Raw genomic sequence first — 23337 nt, 5'->3', positions numbered from 1 at the left:
TTATTGCTGACCTTAATTTAATCAGGGAATCTTGCAGACTTGTAGCGGAATTATTTAGAAGTATAACGTCGTCCGCATAAAGCAAAGAGCTGACATTAACATCTCCAATTCTGATATCATGTTTCATACTACTTTCCTTCATAATGTGATCCATATAGATAATGAATAACAGAGGAGATAATTACATCCTTGTCTCACACCAGATTTAACATTAAACCATCTTCCTGTACTTCCTTCAATTCTAACTGCTGACTTACAGCTCAAATAAAGACTAAGTATTGCTTGATATAATGCCCCATTGACACCATATAACTGTAGCGTATTGAATAGTTTCTCTCTTGGCACCTTGTCATGTGGCTTTTCCACATCGACAAAATTTAAATACAGATCTTTGTTATGTTCCCATGATTTCTCAACTGTTTGTCGTAAAATGAAGATCTCATCCTGACAGCCTCTATTTGGTCTGAATTCAGCTTCCACAATTCTTCTCAACCGTTTCTCAAGTATACTTGCATAAATCTTACCAGGAACACTCAGTATGGAAATACCTCTGTAATTCTCACATTCAGTTTTATTTCCCTTCTTATATATGGGTACTATGAGAGCTCTACTCCAATCATCAGGAATTTGTCCCTCTGTCTAGGACTTCTGAACTATGTAGTGCAGCCACTGTAAGACTTTTATACAACCATCCTTCAGCATTTCTGGTCGAATATCATCTATTCATGCTGCCTTCTACTTCAAGTATGGATATGTATTCCAGACTGTATGCCTGTTGAATGTTTTTTACCACTGTGCTATCACAGTTTGTTTCATTTAGCAATTTTTCGAAGTAATTACTCCATACTTCAAGGATATCTTTTTCTCCCATTTTCATGTCACCTTTATCATCTCCAACTCCTTTTACAGCACTCTTTCCTCCATTTCTCAGCTTCTTCAACAACCTCCAGAATATTTTGCCATCTTCTTGATATTTATTTTCTATGTTCTTGCCAAAGTCCTCCCATGACTTTTGTTTAGCTAGTTTTACGCAGCGTTTAGCTTTCTTACATTTCTCTCTGTGTTCTCTAAGAGCACAAGCTGACTTATTTGCCAGGAAATTTTGATATACTTTTCTTCTTTTCCTTCACTGCCTGTTTAACTTCCTGTGTCCAACATTGAGTTCTGATTTTTTCTATCCTTGCACACAACTTCACCACATGCCTCTCTGGCTGAATCAGTTAGGGTTTTCTTCAAGGCTTGCCACTGAATCTCCAATGTTTGGTTCCTGTTCTCAAACTCTTTCATTTTTTCTTCAATAATCTTTGTGTATTTTAGTCTACAGTTCACATCTGAGAGCTGCTCAACTTTTATTTTCTTTAAAACTTTCTTACATCATCTTACCTCATGTTCTTCTTCTCAAAATGAAATTCAATTTTATCCTTCTCAAGAGTAAATAGTGATCACTTCCAATTTGAAATCCTCTGTACACTCTGGTGTCCTGTACCAGGGAGAAAATATTACTATCAACAATAACAGTCCATGAAACTTTTCTTATTCCTTCCCTCTTCTCTCCATGTGAATTTGTGCACATTTTTATGTTGGAACATGGTGTTAGTAATAACCAGTCCATGTCCTTAGCAGAAATCCAACAGGTATTTGCCATTATTATTAGCTTTGCTCTTTTCTCCAAATTTTCCTAAAATATTTTTGTATGGCCGACAATCATTTCCTACTCAGCTATTTAGATCCCCAACAAGGACCAACTTTTCATTTTTCATTGTGTCAGTTGCTTTCTCTAAAGCCTCAAAAAATTCCTCCACTTCTACCTTAGTAGAATCTTCTGTGGGACCATTGGCACAAATAAGTCTGATTGTTCAGTTCCCCATTCTCATATTTGCCCACATCACTGTACTTGAGACTGCCTGCCATTCAAGAAGATTAGCCTCATATTAAGTGTTGAATATTATGTTGACAATCAAGGAATAGAAGGTTATTGCCTGAATATAACATTTTGTATTTTTGCTCAGAAAGATCTCACCAGTTTTTGTCTTTTTTTGTTTCAGTCACCCCTATTATGTCGATCTGGTACTTATTTAATTCCTCAGCTAGCTCCATTTCTTTGCCATTCAGGCTTCTTATGTTGATAGTACCGATCTTTAACTCTGGTGATGTTGAGTTGGGTGTGTTTTCATATTTGTTCCAGTAGCTGACTTTTCGCTGTTCGCACTGGTTCCCTGGTGAAAACAACGGGGGTCTTGTTTAACCTGGCACCGCCTGAGCCGACATGAAATTTTTTCATGTTGTACCATCATTTTGTATTTTGGTTTAAGCCAATAAGAATACAATTTGGTCGGCTAAATCCCAAATTGCCAGCCCATCCTCGTTTGTTCAGTATCCAGGTAGATACCCAACAGGGTGCACCATGAGAAGGTGAGGATTGGACATTAGGTCAGAAACCCTGGTCGGTTCTCCGCATTCCTTTAAAGGCTATGTGGAGGTCTCCTCTGAGTTATATGGCTTTGGCCTTAAGCACCCCTATAGGTGTGAGATAATAATAATAAATGATTGGATCTAAAATTGAAAAGAATGCAGGATAACAGATGTCAAAGAAAGTAAAGAACTCGATACCAAAGGTGTCACACCCATAATGTTTTGCATTTAGGATACTAAGGTAATTGATTTGAAATCATTTGCCTCTATATACAAGTAGCCCAGTCATGACAATACTTCATGTGCAAACTTTGTTTGCTTACACTTGGATAAAGGATGAAACCAAGAATATAATTTCTTGGCATCTTTAATTTATGAATACCGAAGGTTAAGATGATGGAATGGTCTTTGAAAATGGAGGCACTACAAGCATTTATGCTTAATAGTGAAAAAGAAAATGTGTGACCACCTGATTGTTGGAGACATGAAAGAGTTCCATGTTTTGTATCTAAAGCAGAGGAGTCCCCCCCCCCCCCAGGACTAATTCATGATATAGTATTCAAAAGTAATTACTGAAATTTGCAGACTGAATTTTTCCATCAGTAGTATGGAATCATTGTTAGAGGGTTCTTCTCTAGAAACTTCCTACTCAAGAGCGATGGTTTTTTTTTTTTTTTTTTTTTTTTTTTTTTTTTTTTTTTTTTTTTAATGCGTAGTGCTTAATAAATATGATCTTCACATCAAATTTAAACAATATATTAAATTGGCAACCCTTATCTGTTCACCTGAAGACAAACTCTCTCTCTCTCTCCTTTATCACATCCAGGAGTATACGAAGTGCCCTGTATTCGTGACCTGACATTATGGACAGACAGAAGATCTGTTGACATCTGTCTTGACTAAATACATTTGCATCATCATCATCATGGCAAGTTGGGACTAGCAGACCATATCTTGGATATTCTTCATACAGGATTAATTGGAGTAGAACAAAAGTGCTTCACGAAAATCATTGCAAGTCAGAGAGACTGTTTTCAGAATCAGCAACAGCTTTATAACATTCCCAAACCTTAACAAGTACGGCTGTATCAATTTACTAAAAATCTGGAATCACTTTAAGATCAAATTAATACTTGTTAACACTCTCTTTATCCAACAAGAGAGTGTTAACAGTTAGGACTTTAGTTCTTTCAACATTGAAGTTACTTGTCCCACTGTTAGCTAATTGTTGCTGTTTGTGTATTCTGACAAACTTTATTTTGTGCGCTAAAGATGTTGAAAAAATAAAGTAGTCTTTAAAAAGAAACCAATTTCCATGGTCAATCCCTAGTTTTATCTCTCTCTCTCTCTCTCTACTTACACTGAGTTAGCTTTGCATTAGGAACTCCCCATCCATATTCGGCATGATAACACAATAAATGTGATATCAACATTATATACGGCTACTATAAATAGTCATACCTATCCCTTGTACATAATTGGCAAATATTTGTCAGTAATGGGGAAATGTGGCAACATATGCCAATTTGACAGTGGGCAGAGAATTGTGGCTCAGGAGGGCAGGCCAGTATTTCAGAAACTGCTGCACTTGTTGGTTGCTCCCATCACAGGGTGCACCATGACTGAATTAACCATAAACAGACATTCAGCAGAAGGGCTCACATTGGTGAGTCATGCATGGTTCATCTTAGACATAAGCATCGGGTGTTATGATTGGTATCTTGGCAATGACATGCAACAGTCACACAACTCATCCAGTACAACAGCAAGGCAGTTCAATCCATTTTCACATGCACCATGCAGCATACCCATGATGATGACCAGGCATTGCAAACAACACCTCGCATAGGCCAAGGAAAGGTCATCTGGAGTGACGAGTCCCATTTCCTGCTGCACCATGCTAATGGCTGGCTTTTCATTTGGTGTAAGCAGCATGAAGTCTTATCCCCTGGTTGCACAGTTGGGATTTAACAGACCAGCGAAAGTGGTGTTATAGTCTGGGGAGCTTTTTCCTGGCAGCCCCTAGGTTTATTGGTTATCATCCCACAAACACTGAATGGTGAATACTACAGGGACCTGTTATCTGACCATCTGCAGGAGGACTATCCTGACCACCATGCCATCTTTCAAGAGGACAATGCACCTTGTCATCAACTCGTACAATTACTGAGTGGTTGGAGGAACACGACAATGAATTCACTGCGTTGCCTTGCCCCCCCCCCCAAAAAAAAAACTTTCTCTCTTGACTGTCACTCGATTGAACATGTGTGGCACAGTGTGAGAACTCCTGATCCTTCTCCATGGAATGAGCGTGAACTGACAGAGTTGCTGCAGCAGAAATGGGTTGAGTTATGCATGGAGGACATTCAACACCTTGTGGAATCTGTTCCTAGACATCTGCAAGCCTTGTTCCTAATGCCAAGCTAACTTAGTGTATATAAAACTTTCTTTTCTCTCAATCTTCTAGAATCCTTTATGTAACTTAAAAGTTTCTATCATCCCCTCTTTTCTGTCTGTCAACTAAACTTTGCAACCCACACACTTTTAAACTTCCCAAAGGGAGCATTTCAGACACCTGTCAAAATCTGTGCACAATAGTCAATATGTAGCCATATCAGAGACTTATAACTTCCCTCTCCCCCTTTCCCCCCTTTCTTGGCAGTGTGTTCTTCAACATCCAAGTAATTTGCAGTATGCCTGCTAAACTTCAGTTCTGTTGATCACCACCCCTAAATCCCTAGATTCAACTTCTGCAGTCCATTACCATCAATGTAATACACACAGTGCATTACACTGGGATGTGATTTCATCTCAGTGCATATAATCTTATATTTTGCAACATTAAATTGGTAACCATTATCCTTTGCCTACATTCTAATTTATTTAAATTATCCTACATGGTATCGACATCACCTTTATCAACTCTTGCCTTCCCCGATTTTGATTCATTAGCAAACAACTGAATATCTTCACCTTAAGTCATTCTCTGTATCATTAATATACAGATTTTGAGACACGCCACTATTCACTCTCATTCTTCTGGATTCTACTTCACCATATACTAATCTCTGGTGTCTAACAATCAGCTATCTGCTATCCATGCATATCCATTCTCATTTGCTCCAAATTATGTAATAGTTTTGCAGTATTCTGTCAAATGCTGGATTTTTGCAAACTCCAGCAGTGTCATGATGTAGCTATTTCTGTTTTCCAATTCCACCGTCACTCTTATAAAATGTGAGTAAATTACTATGACGTTACCCCCACCTTTTACAGACCAGGCTGCCCATCATAGAGTATCATATTCCTATCCACCCCTTCTTGAATTCTACCTTTAACGAGCTTTTCCAATTCCTTAGCCATCACTCATAAGATATTAACTGGTCTCTAATTTGTTACCTTTGTCTCCTCTGTGTAATGGAACTATTTTATCTTCTTTCCACTCTTTTGGAACATTCTCCGAGTTGAGACTAAATAATTTCATCAGAGGCACTGCCATTCCTCTTGGACATTTTTGGATCACACACACACACAGGCTAACATGCTATCCAATCCCACTTCTTTAGTCACATTGATATTTTTCAGTATGTTGAGCACATCCAGTTCTACCTCAGTTCTCACATCAGCAACCAAAATCTCCATCTGGGTAATACACCCTTGCAAAGTGACAAAAGTGATCATGTAGGTAACTGAACTATTTCTTCTGCTTCTGTCACTTGTATTGGTAGTGAAGTTCCACCATCACACAGTAAACAAGAGAGAGAGAGAGAGAGATGGTTACACAATTACAGAGGATGGAATATAGACCAATATAGGGCAGGAATTTTGAATTGATTGGGGAATGAAAGCTTTCTTGCTGGTAAGAATAACTTCTATAACTCACTCAGAGCAGGTAGATCAGAAGAGTCAAAACAATAGTCCAACCACAGAAAGAAACAGTTAATCAAGTTCCCATAATCATTCCAGTGATTCCACTCAGCATCCTTGTAGTGCCAGAGGACATGAGGTTGGGAGTGATTAGAGAAAGGAATTTTGTTGGGGATAAAAATTGCACAAGATAACATTCTGAGTTAATGAGAGGAGAAATGACCTCTGCAGTACACTTGGTTGGAGAGCTGGTTAAGAAAGAATCAAGGGTATCAGGAGAATAAAGAGAGTTATCAGGTATTCATGTTGGTAGATGCATAATTTGCCTTAGACCATTGCTTTTAACAAATACTTATACATCTTCCCTTCCAAACATAGTCAGTGGTGGAAAAGGGCAGCCAGTTGCATTTGTGTATGTTGAGTTCATCTAGAACAGCGCTTCCCCAACTGTGGGCCGCGGGCCCCCTTGGGGGCCATAGGTTTGTTGAGGGGGGGGTGAAATAATGAAAACAAATTTAAAATGTTTTAAGATTAAGTAGATTTTTTTTATTTTAAAAGAAACATATTTAACTTTTATTATTTATTATTTCTTTTTTGTTATTTTTTATATTTTAATGGAAAAATTTATTCAAAAATTCAGTGGTTAATTGTACTGTATTTACTTCGAATGCTCTCCAGGGAAGCTCCAAATCTTCCTGTCCCTTTCATAACGCTTTCGTAATCAGGGACTGTTGATATTGACTTTATATACATATGTTTTATACAACTCGTTTTATATTATCACTGTCATCCGAGCTAGTTTTCTGTTACCAATAAAAGTTTCGCATATACTTCACACATGAAAAAAAGCTTAAAAAAGTTCATGTGGGGAGATAGTAACTCGCTTGCAGTGGTAAACAACACGCCTTCCCTAACAGCCACTATACTGCAGAGACAATAAAAAAAGTACTTTTATTATGCCAGTGAATAAGGTATGAGGAGTCTATGTAATATATTTCTCAACAAATAGTGCAATTAGAGACAACTGGGATAAAAACACACTAATTAATGAATCACATGTCCCCTTGTACAGAAACTATGCTGTATAGACTGAAACAAAACCATATGTTGCATGGGCAAATGCAGTATCTAACTAAAAACTATTGTTATTAATTAGATGTGTGAGAGTTCAATTTCCCAAGGCAGCAATAAAATTCAACCGAACATGTTAAAATTCACAAAAGTGTTAAAAACTAAGTTATATATATATATATATATATATATATATATATATATATATATATATATATATAATGAATGTTAGGGCAGTTTCACATATGGAATTTGGTTGAAGAGAGTTAGCATTTCAACTCAATTGTCAGCTATGCTTTTATCTTTCGGTTGCGCGATCTTTTGTTAATACCGCATCAATTATATGCACGTTTTAATAACCTGCCTTTGTTGTCTGTTTCGTGTTAGGCTTAATTACCGTAAAGGGAGAAAAGTCGCAAAAGAGAAAAATGTTCCTGGTCTGGGGATTCCCTTATTCGGGTAATATTCACTAATTTCATGTTATCAGTCTGTGGTGTGCCAGTATCGGTAAGTGGTGATATTATTTGATCTATTCTACGTTAAAAAATTTAACCCTGAGATGGATAAGTGGCTGATTAAAAAATAAATAAATAAATAAAAAAATCCCGCGAACAATCAGAAGAAGCAGAAACAGACTCAAAAAAAAGGACAGTATTTCACATTTTACCAGAACAGCCCACATTGTCTTCAGAACCAAATGGTAAGAGGCAAAAAATGTAATATATGCATTTGATTTTTGCACTATTCGCTGTGTATGTTTTGTATTGAATATAAATACAATAAATATTATAATATATCTCTCTATTGTGATTTTTTTTCGAGGGGGGCCCCGTGAAATATTTTAATTTTTGCAAAGGGCGCCCTGACATCCAGAAGTTTGGGAAGCACTGATCTAGAACAGATGACTTTGCTGTTTGGATAATTGGATTACAGAAAGCTTTGCGGATAAAAATTGAAGAGGCCAGTGCTTTTTAGAATTTGGAAGGTAGTAAATATAGCAGGTGAACATTATTGAATGAAGCAAGGAAACCTTAAGCCAGAGTAGGTCAAAAGAAGATTTTAAATTCTAAATTCTTTAGAAAGGCATTTGTCACAGTCTTGGATACAACCTTTGTAAGGAATCATACAGAGTGTAATTTGAACATTTAAGGTAGTGTGGTGTTTGTAGCTGCAATTTTTGTTTCTGCAAAAATAGGTCATGTATGGATGTCTGTAAATGAAGATATATGCCACAGCCGTTGATAAAGTGGACATGAAAGTAATTTGTTATGGTAAGGTTTTTGGTTTTATATATATATATATATATATATATTTTTTTTTTTATTAATTTTTTAGTTAGGATATTTTGTTTGTTTTTATAATTCCTATTGGAGGTAGTTTATGAGGGAGGTTTTTATAAATTGTAGTGTCACTATGATTGTACTTTTCATGATTTTATGTGGTAGTAGAATAGAGAGCAAAGACATGCCATCTGAGGAAATATCCTTTGAGATGTGTGTCCTGCCATCACATGGCCTTGATAGCTCCTTCTACATCACTACACTCTCCTCCAGGCATGATCTGTCAGTGTGTGGTAGAAGGATTATGTGCCAGCTGATTAGGTCTCCTGACACATTACCATCAGCAGCAGTTAACCATTTCAAAGGCTAGCCACTAGATAGCATATGGAACTGAACCTGATGGTAATGTGTCAGGAGACCTAATCAGCTGGCACATAATCCTTCTACCACACACTGACAGATCATGCCTGGAGGAGAGAGTAGTGATGTAGAAGGAGCTATCAAGGCCATGTGATGGCAGGACACACATCTCAAAGGATATTTCCTCAGATGGCATGTCTTTGCTCTCTATTCTACTACCACATAAAATCATGAAAAGTACAATCATAGTGACACTACAATTTATAAAAACCTCCCTCATAAACTACCTCCAATAGGAATTATAAAAACAAACAAAATATCCTAACTAAAAAATTAATAAAAAAAAAAAAAAAAAAAAATATATATATATATATATATATATATATAAAACCAAAAACCTTACCATAACAAATTACTTTCATGTCCACTTTATCAACGGCTGTGGCATATATCTTCATTTACAGACATCCATACATGACCTATTTTTGCAGAAACCAAAATTGCAGCTACAAACACCACACTACCTTAAATGTTCAAATTACACTCTGTATGATTCCTTACAAAGGTTGTATCCAAGACTGTGACAAATGCCTTTCTAAAGAATTTAGAATTTAAAATAGAAGAGGTTTTGGATCTCCAAGTGTGTTCGGCCTACTCTTGAAAAGTTGACTCTCACTTCATGCAAAAGATGTGTGTGTGTGGGGGGGGGGGGGGGGGAGAAAATAGAAACCAGAATCCTTGCTTTGCATCGCAACCTCAAGCTACCAATAAACACTGATAGTTTCACTTGTGAAGGTCATCTACTATCTAGGTGTAGTTAGCATTTCCTCCAATTAAGAAAATATCTTTTTTACAGCAAGTGGATGTTTAAAAAAAAATTCATATCATTAACCAGGTTATCTGTAAAAGTTTAGAAAAAGTTCATTTTCATTCATGAAATGGATGGTTAATAACAACATCTGAAATGTCTAAATTATTTTATTTAAGGAAATTATGATTTCAAGTCCAGTATTTAATGGAAATTTTGATATGTCATATTTGATGGCTGATGATACTGACAGTAGTACATCTGATTTTCATCGAACTCGAGTTGCTATAGATCGTGTTCAGCAGAAAATAGCACGTACTAAAGAACTCATCAGACAAGAGCAGACAACGCGAGATGGTAAGGAACTTCTTTTTCTGACATTTATGTAATTTGGATGTATCAAAAAAAAAAATATATTATTTTCATTGTTTCTAAAGAAAGTAAACACTGCAAAGTTCCAAAAAATATTTTTTTCAGTTTATTTATATAAAAAAACAATATAAATAGCACTAATATATGCTAAAAAAATTGAGCAACATTTATTTTAATATATGGTTAACAGAATTGAGGTAGCTCTTTGTAATAGCTGATCACCATTATCATTAGTTCTTTTTTTTTTTTTTATGTTGAATTCACAGTAATGCTCTTATCTATTACAACTTACCAGCAGGTGAACTGACTAGCTAGTAATTTCTGCTCTGATGTATCATCGTGCTGAATGCTTGATTACTGCATATTCTATGAAAATAAAATACTACCTTATGACAAAACACGAATTTCCTACAACAAGCAAAACTTATTTTCTCTTTATAAGATAAAAAGGCATGATTAAAACAGAATCACAAAAAAAAAATACTCTTCTCATGTATATTGATTAGACTATTAAAACTTTATTATTATTATATATTATTTTTTTCTATTGAGATTTTTTTTATTGATTCTGTCAGGGAAGCGAAGCATGAGGATGAGGTTATTTGCAAGGATAGAAAAATCTCTATTTCATGATGGACCGAGGAAGTTAAAGAGGCTGAATGGAAAAGAAGAACATTGAAAGTTCCAAGAAAATAAGTCAGCAGATGCCTTGAGAGAATATGTGGAAGAATGTAACAAAGATAATTATAAAAGTAGCTAAACAAAACTCATAAAAGATAAATATCATGAAGTGGCAAAATGTTTTCAGGAGGCTGTTAGAAAACAGAAATGCAGAAAGGATTGCTGTAGGAATCAAAGATGATATACAAAGTGGAAGATATTCTGAATGTCTGGAGTAATTACTTTTGAATGATTATTAAATTAGATACGCACTGACAGAACTATGGTAAAAAAAAAATCAGGAGTACATACCAGTTTAGAAAATGTCATCTGAAGTGTGGCATTTCAGCTGGAGTAGATGATATTTTGATTTGAGTGTAGCCAGTTTTACACTGGCTACCCTTGCATAATTCAGAAGGCCTTAGTCAGAAGATCAAATTAATTTCAGAAGGAATTTGGCCTTCTGACCAAGGCAGAGTCCTCATAGTATCATCTATAAATAAGAGAAATTCAACTAAATAGAATTGCAGAATTTCTTGCTGCAAGTAAGCTTTTGTACAATCATATGTAGGAATAAGCTGAGAAAAATTGTGGAAGAGAAACTTAGGAATGAAGAACATCCTGGATTTTTTTGGTTCGAGGATACATTGTGGCCGGTTGGTGAATTAGTGCTCCTGTAAAATTGGTGATTTTTGTCTGTTTTATTGTGTTTTTTTCCTTAGAGAATTAGTGTTTTATAGTATACTGGGGGGGGTCCCCCCCAGTATACTATATTGGCGCCTAAGCTTCCCAATCCCCCAAGTTCCAGACTGGTTGGCCTGTTTTCCTTCAATTCTGATGACTTGAATTTTGAAGACTCGACACTCAGGGTAGCTCCTGAGTTTCAAAATCTTTCAAAAAAACTTGACAAAAAAAAGCTTATCATTTTATATATATATAGGGTAGATTATTGTAGATTTTTAGTGTATTTAGTATTTTATAACATTTATATTAAGATACAGTAATATCTCGCTATTTCGAACCTCTTTAGTCCGAACCCTCCAGTAATTCGAACTGTGGTTTAAACAAAAAAAAAAGTTTTATTTATTGCTTATTATTATTTTGTGTACTATTATTTTTATTTAATAATTATTATTTTAACTATTATTTATTTTATTATTATTACAGTACAGTATTTTTTTTTTTCATACCGTCGATTATGTTTATACTGTAGGCCTATTTTGATTTATTGTGTGTTTGTTTTTTATACTGTACAGTACGTACTGTATTGTTGGCATGAATCACTGCTGTCGAGCATCATGTAAAAAACTGTGGCCTTCTAGAATTTATAAAGATAACTACGGTGATACACAAAAAGCGGAAATTCAAAACGTGCATAATTTGGTTAAAAATATAAATCCAAATGTTGAAATTTCACAAACAGATGTTACTGAATGGATTACAGGTAGAACCGAAAGTGAATTCGAAATCAAATCAGATGCTTAAATCATAAATATGACGCTACAGAATGAATTAGCAGATGATGATGACGATAAAGAATTCAAAGAAAAAAAAAGTAAAACGTGAAGAGGCAGTTGACAGTTTTAATATGTGTATGAATGGGCTAAGCAGAATGATACGGCATTCCACAAAATTTTATTGCTAATGCAGCTCCGAGAAGAAGCATTCGAAAAAAGTTTAGCTTCCAAGAAGCAAAAGAAAATCAGTGATTTTTTACACAGAAATAAAAAAAACGGTTTTTTTTGTATTATTTTGTGAAATTTTTTTTGTGTTATGTACAAGAAAGTGATATTTTTACGCAAATTAAGTTATGTACTGAACCATGCAATTTTATTAAAGCAGAATCCTCAACAATACAGGTACATACAAACTAAATTTATTATTAAAATAAACTTGTGTACTGTATTATTTTTTTAAGTTTTATATTACAGTACATTAGCATTTTTTCTATCAGTTAATTCATTTATTTACAGAATTGATGTACCATTAGAATCTGGTTATTTTTGTCCTAAAAGCAAGTTATTGTTGCCTCTTGGGGGAAAATTCACTAATCCGAACTTTTCGCTAATCTGAACGAGCGCGATTTTTATTAGTTTAGATTAGCGAGATACCACTGTATTTAAAAATAGGTATAAGTTTAAAATGGTGCCAAAAACGCACAAGAAAGGTAATGCTAAAAAGAGCACCATGTGCAGGAATAAGAAGGCTAGCCCTTGAAAGTTTATTTTTCACTTGGTTAGAGTATAATAAAATTAGAGTATAATAAAGTTTGCGCTTGAAAGTATCTTCAGGACTGGGGTAAGGTGGTAATTATACCACCTTACCCCAGTCCTGAAGATACTTTCAAGCGCAAACTTTATTTGCTCACACTTGGATAAAGGATTAAACTAATTTTATTATACTCTAACCAAGTGAAAAATAAACTTTCAACATCTTTCTCTAAATCCAGAGTAATTTATTAAAAAAGGGTGGCACACCATTTGGCAACTCCTATAGGTAGAGATGACTTGCTAATGCTTCTGCCTGGTATCTCCACTTGGGCCTGGCTCCCACTGAAGAGACCTCAATAAAAGTCGAAACTAGTCTGGGTAGTGGCCCTTCCCTTAATGCATAACATTAGACATATCCACAAGGAGATGTGTTTTGCATTATAGGAGATACTGAGATAGGAGTGTTGGTAGCTTGCTCCACCTTTACAACGAGTTGCCCTGGTGTTTTACCACCTTACCCCAGTCCTGAAGATACTTTCAGGCGCAAACTTTGTTTGCTTTTTAAATTTTAAAAAGGCTAGCCCTGCTAACAAGTTTATTGGAATTGTGGAGGAGGTTAATGAAAATGAATTAACTTCCAAAATAGCAAACGTAAAGCAGATCATCAGAGAAATGAAGTGGGAATTACAAAAAGTTGAGAAGCATTTAAATGAGCATAGGGAGAAAATGAAAATTAAGCAGCAAAATAAGAAACAGCAAAACAAGGAAACATGTAAGTCAGGAAGTAATGGAAATCAGGTAAGTGACGTTATTAGTAAAAAGAAAGAAGTTATTTCATATGTGATTCTATAATAAAACATACTATTGATGAATGAGTTAAAACTTCAAGTTAACCTGGAGTAAAAATTAAGAATATAAAGGAAGCAATTCGGGGTGCTTAAGGGTCAAAGCTGTATAACTGAGAGGAGACCTCCACATAGCCTTTAAAGGAATGCGGAGAACCGACCAGGGCTTCTGACCTAATGTCCAATCCTCACCTTCTCGTGGTGCACCCTGTTGGGTATCTACTTTGATACTGAACGAACGAGGATGGGCTGGCAATTTGGGATTTAGCCGACCAAATTGTATTCTTATTGGTTAAACCAAAATAAAAAATGATGGTACAACATGACAAAATTTCATGCTGGCTGGGGCGTCGCCCGGTTAAACAAGGCCCCCGTTGTTTTCGCCAGGGAACCAGGGCGAACAACGAAAAGTCAGCTACTGGAACAAATCTGAAAACAAACCCCAACTCAACATCACCAGAGTTAAAGATCGGTACTATCAACGTAAGAAGCCTGAATGGCAAAGAAATGGAGCTAGCTGAGGAATTAGATAAGTACCAGATCGACATAATAGGGGTGACTGAAACAAAAAAGACCAAAACTGGTGAGATCTTTCTGAGCAATAAATACAAAATGTTATATTCAGGCAATAACAATCAAGGAAAAGAAGGAGTAGCCATAGTATTCAACACAAAATACGAGGCTAATCTCCTTGAATGGCAGTCAGTTTCAAGTAACGTAATGTGGGCAAATATGAGAATGGGGAACTGGACAATGAGACTTATTTGTGCCTATGGTCCCACAGAAGGTACTACTAAGGTAGAAGTGGAGGAATTTTTTGAGGCTTTAGAAAAAGCAACTGACACAATGAAAAAGGAAAAGTTGGTCCTTGTTGGGGATCTAAATAGTAGAGTAGGAAATGATTGTGAGACATACAAAAATATTTTGGGAAAATTTGGAGAAAAGAGCAAAGCTAATAATAATGGCAAATATCTGTTGGATTTCTGCTCAGGGCATGGACTGGTTATTACTAACACCATGTTTCAACATAAAAATGTGCACAAATTCACATGGAGAGAAGAGGCTAGGAATAAGAAAAGTCTCATTGACTATGTTATTGTTGATAGTGATGTTTTCTCCCTGGTGCAGGACACCAGAGTGTACAGAGGATTTGAAATTGGAAGTGATCACTATTTAGTCTTGAGCAGGATAAAATTAAATTTCATATTGAAAAGAATAACATGTAAGAAAGTTTTAAAGCGAATAAAAGTTGAGCAGCTCTCAGATGTAAACTGTAGACTAAAATACAGAAATGTTATTGAAAAGAAAATGAAAGAGTTTGAGAACAGGAATCAAACCTTGGAGATTCAGTGGCAAACTCTGAAGGAAACATTGATTGATTCTGCCAGAGAGGCATGTGGTGAGGTGGTGTGCAAAGATAAAAAAATCAGAACTCCCTGGTGGACACAGGAAGTTAAAGAGGCAGTGAAGGAAAAGAAGAAAGCATATCAAAAGTTCCTGGCAAATAAGTCAGCTTTTACTCTTACAGAATACAGAGACAAATGTAAGAAAGCTAAACAGTGTGTAAAACTAGCTAAACAAAAGTCATGGGAGGACTTTGGCAAGAATATAGAAAATAAATATCAAGAAGTTGGCAAAATATTCTGGAGGTTGTTGAAGAAGCTTAGGAATGGAGGAAAGAGTGCTGTAAAAGGAATTAGAGATGATAAAGGTGAAATGAAAACAGGAGAAAAAGATATCCTTGAAGTATGGAGTAATTACTTTGAAAAACTGCTAAATGAAACAAGCAGTGATGACAGCACAGTGATAAAAAACACTGACCAGGCATGCAGTCAGGAATACATATCCATACTTGAAGTAGAAAAAGCCATCAAAGGCTTGAAATGTGGAAAGGCAGCAGGAGTAGATGATATTCGACCAGAAATGCTGAAGTATGGTGGTATAAGAGTCTTACAGTGGCTGCACTGCATAGTTCAGAAAGCCTGGACAGAGGGACGAATTCCCGATGATTGGAGTAGAGCTCTCATAGTACCCATATATAAAAAGGGAAATAAAACTGCATGTGAGAATTACAGAGGTGTTTCCCTACTGAGTGTTCCTGGCAAGATCTATGCAAGTATACTTGAGAAACGGTTGAGAAGAATTGTGGAAGAAAAGCTTGGTGAAGAACAAGCTGGATTTAGGCCAAATAGAGGCTGTCAGGATCAGATCTTCACTTTACGACAAATAGTCGAGAAAGCATGGGAATATAACAAAGATCTGTATTTAAGATTTGTCGATTTGGAAAAGGCATATGACAAGGTGCCAAGAGAGAAGCTATTCAATACGCTGCAGTTATATGGTGTCAATGGGGCATTATATCAAGCAATGCTTAGTCTTTATTTGAGTTGTGAGTCAGCAGTTAGAATTGAAGGAAGTACAGGAAGATGGTTTAATGTTAAATCTGGTGTGAGACAAGGATGTACATTATCCCCTCTGTTATTCATTATCTATATGGATCACATTATGAGGGAATGTGGTATTAAACCTGATATCAAAATTGGAGATGTTAATGTCAGTTCTTTGCTTTATGCGGATGATGTTATACTTCTAAATAAATCCGCTACAAGTCTGCAAGACTCTCTGACTAAATTGAATAGCTGTTGTAATAGATATGGTATGAAGGTCAGCAATAAAAAGACAAAGACAATGAAAATAGGCAGAATCATTGAAAATGTCAACTGTGTTGTGAATGGAGAACCTGTGGAACAAGTAAAACATTTCAGCTACTTAGGCACAATTTTTACTGAAGATGGTAAACTAAATATAGAAATAGACAACAGAATCAGCAAAGCTGGTATCGTGGGAAGTCAATTGAATAAATTCATATGGAATAAGAAAGAAATTAGTCGGAACACTAAATTGGCTGTATACAAGACTGTGTTCAAACCAATTTTAACTTATGGATCTGAGAGCTGGGTCAGAAGTAAAACACTTGACCAAAGACTAGAGACCGCAGATATGAGAGTCCTGAGAAAGATTAGAGGCGTGAACAGATGGCATCAATGGCAATGTCAAATTAAAAATGAGGATATTAGGAAAGAACTTGACATTGTCAGCATCCAGGAATGCGTTAGCAGAGCTAATCTCAGATGGTATGGTCACTTAAATAGAATGGGAGAGGAAAGATTAGCAAAACAAGTGTTCTCTGCCAGGTTGGCAGGAAAACGACCCAGAGGAAGACCAAGATATAGGTGGATTGATACGATACAAAGTGCCTTAGACGATAGAAATATAAGATCTGATAATGTTGGAGTCTTGACAAGTAACAGACTGATTTGGAGGAAAATTGTAGACAGGAAGTTAGTAATGATGTAATTTTTTCATGTAGTACTGTCATATCCTGTACACCCCTTGAGGGTACATGGCAGGAATTTGATGATGATGATGATGATGATGATGATGAGGAAGCAATTCAAAAATAGAAAAGTAAATGAGATCATAATTGTAGTAGATACTAATGACTTAACTAGCAATAAGTTCAGTATGAGAGAGGACATGAAAGGGTTGTTGGAAGAGGCAAGAGTGAGAAAGTGAAAATCATCAGTATTTTACCTCGATATAATAAAAATGAGTTAAGAAGAAGGGTTATGATGGCAAATGATTCCATACATGGCAGTGTAAAAGGAATGAATGTGAGTTTTTGTGTAGAGTGAGTTTAGATTTGTATAAGAGGGAAGGCCTACACCTGAAAGCGTTTGGTATCAGGAGTCAAGAAAAACTAATAACTGGTATGAGACCTAACACAGAGAGTCAGGGAAACTAAATTATAAAGGAAGGAATGGTGAGAATGTGAGTGTAAGAGCAACAATGTTATATAACTGTGTTAATGATGGGAATGGACTTTGTCATGGAAATGTTGATGAGGAGAGAACGATTTCAACTTTGCATTCATCCGATTCAGACTCATCAAACATGATGTTAAAAGATGTATAGGGCACAGTGAAGAATAGAGATCTGCAAGTTGTCCAACTGTGCCATGCAGACAAGAGTATACAAAAGAACATGCAAGTAGATTATTATATCTGTACACAAATGCTAGGAGTATCAGAAACAGAGGGGTAGAGTTTGTTGCCTTAGTCGATATGTGGCGACCTCAGATTGTAGGCATTAGTGAGACCTGGATATCAGAATCAGACATACTAACTGGTATCGAGTGTAAAGGGTACAGTATTTTTAGGAAATAGAGATGATAGGATAGGAGGGGGCATGCTGCTAATGATATTGGATGACTTGAATCTAGTTGAGGCCTATGATTGTAGTACTACAGCTAACAGTATTTCATGTGGCAGTGTGTTTGAAGCCATCTGGTGTGAGGTGGAATCTAAAGAGATCAGTTACATAGTGGGGTGTTGGTTGATCTGGTGGATCAGTTGCTAGTGATGAAGAAATGCATCACCAAGTAGAGATGATTGGCAAAAAATAGTAATCATAATGGGAGACTTTAATTATCCAAATATTGATTGGGTAGCAGTAGAATCTCATGAGAAGAATGAAAATGCATTTATTGAGCTGTTTCAGGACAACTTCTTCAAGCAGCATGTGACAGAAGGAACTCGAGGTCAAAGAGTGTTATATTTGATTATAGTGTCAAAGGCGTTTAAGTTAAAGATGTAACTATTCTGCCTCCAGTTGGTGACAGACATCATGCGGTACACACTTGGGAAGTGACTACTTTTATGAATGTTCCATTCAGAAAAGGTTACATGCTGAACTACAAAGCAGGAAATTATGATCAACTGAGTTCATTGGAATGGAATCAGTTGATGGATGAGAAGAATATCGACATTGCATGGGAAGCATTTAAAAAATACTTAAATCATGCGATATCAGATTGTGTCCTGATAGTTCAAAGAATAAATAGGGTAGGAGTAAAATGGGTGTGTGATATTATTAAGCAAGAGCTTCGTAAGAAAACGATGATGTGGAAGGAATACGGTGTGCATAAGGATGATGTCCATTATGATAATTATAAGCAGCAGGCCAGAATAGTCACAACTGTTGTACAGAAAGCAAAGTTTGGGTATAAAAAGAAACTGACTACGTGCTCAAAACAACCCACAAGAATTCTATCGATATGCTGCAAGTAAAAGAAAGAATGAATATGAAAGAATAACTCTTCTAAATGCAGATAGCTTGAGGGTTACAGATGCAGAAGAGGTTGTTCAACTAATGAGTGCCCATTTTGTTAAAAGCTATCAACCTGGTGTATGCATTATTGAGCTCACTGCTACCTTTTCACTGGATGAAGAAATTCAGGTGTATGAGGATGAGGTTTTAGAGATGTTGCACAAACTGAATAAGAATTCAGTAATAGAAGTTGATGGGATATCAGCACCTGTGCTAAAAGAGTGTTCAGCTGAACTGGCTATTCTGTTGACCAAGCTGTTTAATATGAGTATATGAGTCTCAGAACAAGGAAGATTCCACAGGAATGGAAAGAATATATGGTAATTCCATTGCATAAGGGTGGTGCAAAGACCAGTGTATCCAACTATCGACCAGTTAATATCTCAGGAGTGGTGGTGGTGAAGATTTTGGAAAAATTGGTCAGGGCTGGCATTCATAAAGGAGTTGACACTGAATCTCTACTATGCAATAAGCAACTTGGGTTTACTAAGGGAAGGTCATGTAGTTAGAAGTGCTCTGGAAGACTAAAGTATAAGTTCTGACAGTATTATGATCAGACCACTTCTGGATTTCTTTGCTCAGATCTAGTTACTGGGATTTGAAGATCATGAAGTAACCACCTTGGAGAGGGTGCAGAGACAGATAAAAATGATGTGAGGACTGTACAACATTGATTATGAGGATAGACTGAGGGCATGCAGACTGTAGAATTTGGTGGATAGAAGGGAGGGGGGGTGGGAGATATGATTGAGACATTTAAGCTGTTGAAGGTTTATTATTGTATTAACACTGAGGAGATTTTTCATATAGTAGAATGAGGGAAAGGAACAAGGTCAAGAGGCCATCCTGCAAGTTGCAAAAGGAGGTGGTGAGTAAAAAGGTAAAGTTTTTTCATCGAGAGTAGTAGGAGCATGGAATGCATTGCCTGAGAAAGTGGTCAATGTTCAGATTGTGGATGATTTTAAGGAGTGGTGTGATAGACTTTCTGTTCGCTATTGTTGACCTTGCATGATGAGTTTTGTTACTCCATGGGGGGGGGGGGGTTAGGAAAATAATAATAATTAGTCCTCACAAATAACAGATTAATTTTGAAAGAAATTATTTCGAGGACATTAAAAATGTAATCTTGTAGTCCTGTTATAGTATCCTGTACACTCCACAAAGATACATATCAGGAATTTGATGTTTATGATAATAATAAAAATTTGAATATCATGATGTGATGTGATGGTGTGACTTCACTGCCACAAGTACCCTCCCTCCCTCCCTCCCTCTCACACACACATATAGCATTCCTTACAGATAATAACCAGTAGTGATACAGATCATTGACCAAAGATCATATGAGTAATTTCAGCTGAGATTTGCACTATCTTACTTCATATTAAGTTGATTATGTTACTTTTGAATAGCAGTTAAATGCAACACACATGTGATTTCCTCTGCAATGATATCTTATTTAGATGGCTTACAGACTATTCACTATCCTGACCCTTTCATTCAGAGAATTCCATTCTTTCATACCTCATATTATGTTGATTTTATTGATACTGAATTGGTAAAGAAAGTAGAAACTATGAACTATGTTTTATCTGCACTAGTAACTTTCATATGTTACTGGGTGCCTAATAGCCAATAATCTTGTGGTGATTTATTTATTTATTATTATTTATTATTTTATTTTTTTCCTTAAAGGGTGCTGTTTTCCATTTGTTCCACAAATGGAAAACAGCACCTGCACATAACTGAAACATCAGAATATCAAAAAGAAAAGAAAAAAAATCTACTTAGTATATGTCAGATGTGGCTTAAGAAATGGACAGTTGCTAGCCTTTGAAAATGTTAACTATACTAGTGTTTTAATATTTTGATATTTGACAAATTATTCTATCCTATTCCATCTTCCTTTATGTATTAAGCCCAGTTTCCTTAAATGGCCAAGGAATTTAACTTTATTATTTATAATTAATTATGAATTTTTATATTATAATATGCTATTATAATATTGGATTGCCAAATAAGTTCATTCGGTTTTTCAGAGTGGAATGAAACACATTTTATTTAATATATATAATACATACTAGTCAGTTATATATTGATCCTCTTTATCAATGACCTCTTGCCATCTGTCCACCAACTTCATTATGCCGCATTCATAAAACTCCTGAGGTTTACTGGCGAAAAACTGATCCAGGTGTCTTTTGGCATCTCCTCATTAGCGAAGGTTTTCCTGTTCAGAGAATTCTGTAACGATCGGAATAAGTGGTAATCGGAAGGTGCCAGGTCCGATGAATATGGAGGATGCGGCAGAACACCCCAGCCAAGACGTAACAATTTACTCCAGGTTGTTAACGATGTGTGGGATCTGGCGTTGTCGTGGTGAAAGACAACTCCTTTTCGATTTGCCAATTCAGGACGTTTGTGCTAATTGCACAGGCCAGTCGCGTTAACTGTGAGCAATAGACAATCATTCTGCTTGACGGTAACACCTCGTAGTGGACAACACCTTTATAATTTCTCCACACAGAGAGCATGATCTTCTTTGGGTGCAATCCCGTTCTCAAGGATGTTTTCAACGGTTTGCTATTGTACCCCCCATGATCTTTTACGTACCACGTTATCATACACGACCCATTTTTCATCTCCCGTAATCATCCGCTTCAAAAATGGGTCGTTTTCTTGGCGACGTCGCAGTGAATCACAGATGGATGTGCAAGCAATCATATTGGCCTCAATCAATTCATGCGCCACCCAAACATTGAGTTTTGAAACATATCCCAGCTTGTGCAAATGGTTTTCAACGCTAGTATGGGATATGTTCAGTACTGCAGCAATCTCCTGCACTGTTTTTGATGGATTTTTGTCGACAATATCCTTTACAACACTCGAATCAACCTTGGTCGGGTGACTGGCACGAGGCGCATCACTGATGTCGAAATCTCCAGAATAGAATTTGGCATATGCGTTCTGTTAAGGCACCATCCCCATTTATGCTGCATATATTTTTATGGGCCTCCACTGCTCGTTTGCATTTTTTGAAATAAAAAAAGCAAAATATGCCTGTAATGTATGTTATTTCCTTCCATTTCTAAAAATATGTTACACACACACAACTAAAGTAGGCCGAATGAAAATTCACTGAAAGGTTATGTGAAATGTCGCCTTTCAACTGCGCAACAATAGCGACAGGTGAAGCAGCATAAACTGAACGAACTTATTTGCCAACCCAATATAATAATATATAACTTATAATGCTGTTATAATTTATTATTTTAATGATATGGCATCTAATCCTGTTGTTTATTTTAATCCTTTACTGTCTCTTTAAAGAGATTTTTACTCTGAGTGTTAAGTAATTAGACGAGTTCATTCCAATTGGTGCAATGACTCTTAACTCTATTTCTTTTGGAATCTGGAAAAGTGTTGACTCGAGTACTAAATAAAAAATATATACATTTAATGAAACTAAAGCATTATATACATCGAAATAAAATTATATAAATAACTACAAAATTAATTCGATCCCAGGCCTTCTAAAATAAGTCTACACTTTAGATATCTCCTTATCTTAAAAGAGTACAATCGTTTACTCTCTGAATCTCTATAACTGGCTTGTTTAACATGTACTTAACCATATCTACCAGACTAAACATTCTGTTTATGCAACAACAAAATATTCATCAGAGTCAGTTTTCTTGTTAGGCCCTTTCCTGAAAACATAGAATTACCTCTTCACTTCCATGGGATTTTTTTTTTTAAATTCTTTATTTAGCATATGATTTTTTTTTTCAATCATTCCTCCTAGTTCGCTGGAGCATAAATATTCTTACCTCTTGCAGTTCAATTTGATGTACAAATTACCAATTTTTGTACCAGAGAAAGAAGTTTCTTCTACTACTTCATAAACAACATATCTAAGTAGAGCTCTTCATGTTAAGGACACCAGATCATGTTAGATCTGGTGCCCTTAAGACAGAAGATGAAACTTTTTATTCAGCATTTCCTCGAATATTGAATTAGAATGTCACCTCCAAATATCTTCTTTTATTTACTTGTTTACAGTCTCAACTCTTCCAGTTTAATAATTCACAGTGCTACGATTCCTTTTTGGAATCTTCTATTAATATTCTTCCGACAGTCATGTAAAACTTAAAACTTTTCTAAGAACAAATTCTCTGGTTGCCATTCTGAAATTTTCATTCTCTCTACTTGTTTTCTTCTGTTCCCCAGATAAAGAATGCTCTCTCCATCAGCTGTTACTCACCCATCAAACTCCTTGGTGA

General features: G+C 36.0%; 1 protein-coding gene across 4 annotated transcripts in view; it reads left to right on the top strand.

Annotated features, from left to right (window-relative positions):
- LOC150106809 (transmembrane and coiled-coil domains protein 2-like) overlaps positions 1-23337 on the top strand; it is a 316563-nt gene that overhangs the window by 58092 nt on the left and 235134 nt on the right. For all 4 annotated transcript variants that reach the window (XM_090392723.1, XM_090392721.1, XM_090392720.1 and 1 more), the window contains one exon: positions 9978-10155. In XM_090392723.1, coding sequence (XP_090248849.1) covers positions 9978-10155 — 178 coding nt within the window. The remainder of the gene's footprint in view (positions 1-9977; positions 10156-23337) is intronic.

This window comes from Typopeltis vanoorti, chromosome 5, assembly GCF_054136105.1.
Source record: "Typopeltis vanoorti isolate ZY-2024b chromosome 5, IOZ_Tvanoo_1.0, whole genome shotgun sequence".
Classification (NCBI taxonomy): domain Eukaryota; kingdom Metazoa; phylum Arthropoda; class Arachnida; order Uropygi; family Thelyphonidae; genus Typopeltis; species Typopeltis vanoorti.
Note: the sequence above shows the minus strand (reverse complement) of the source record. Positions and strands in the feature narration are given on the sequence as shown.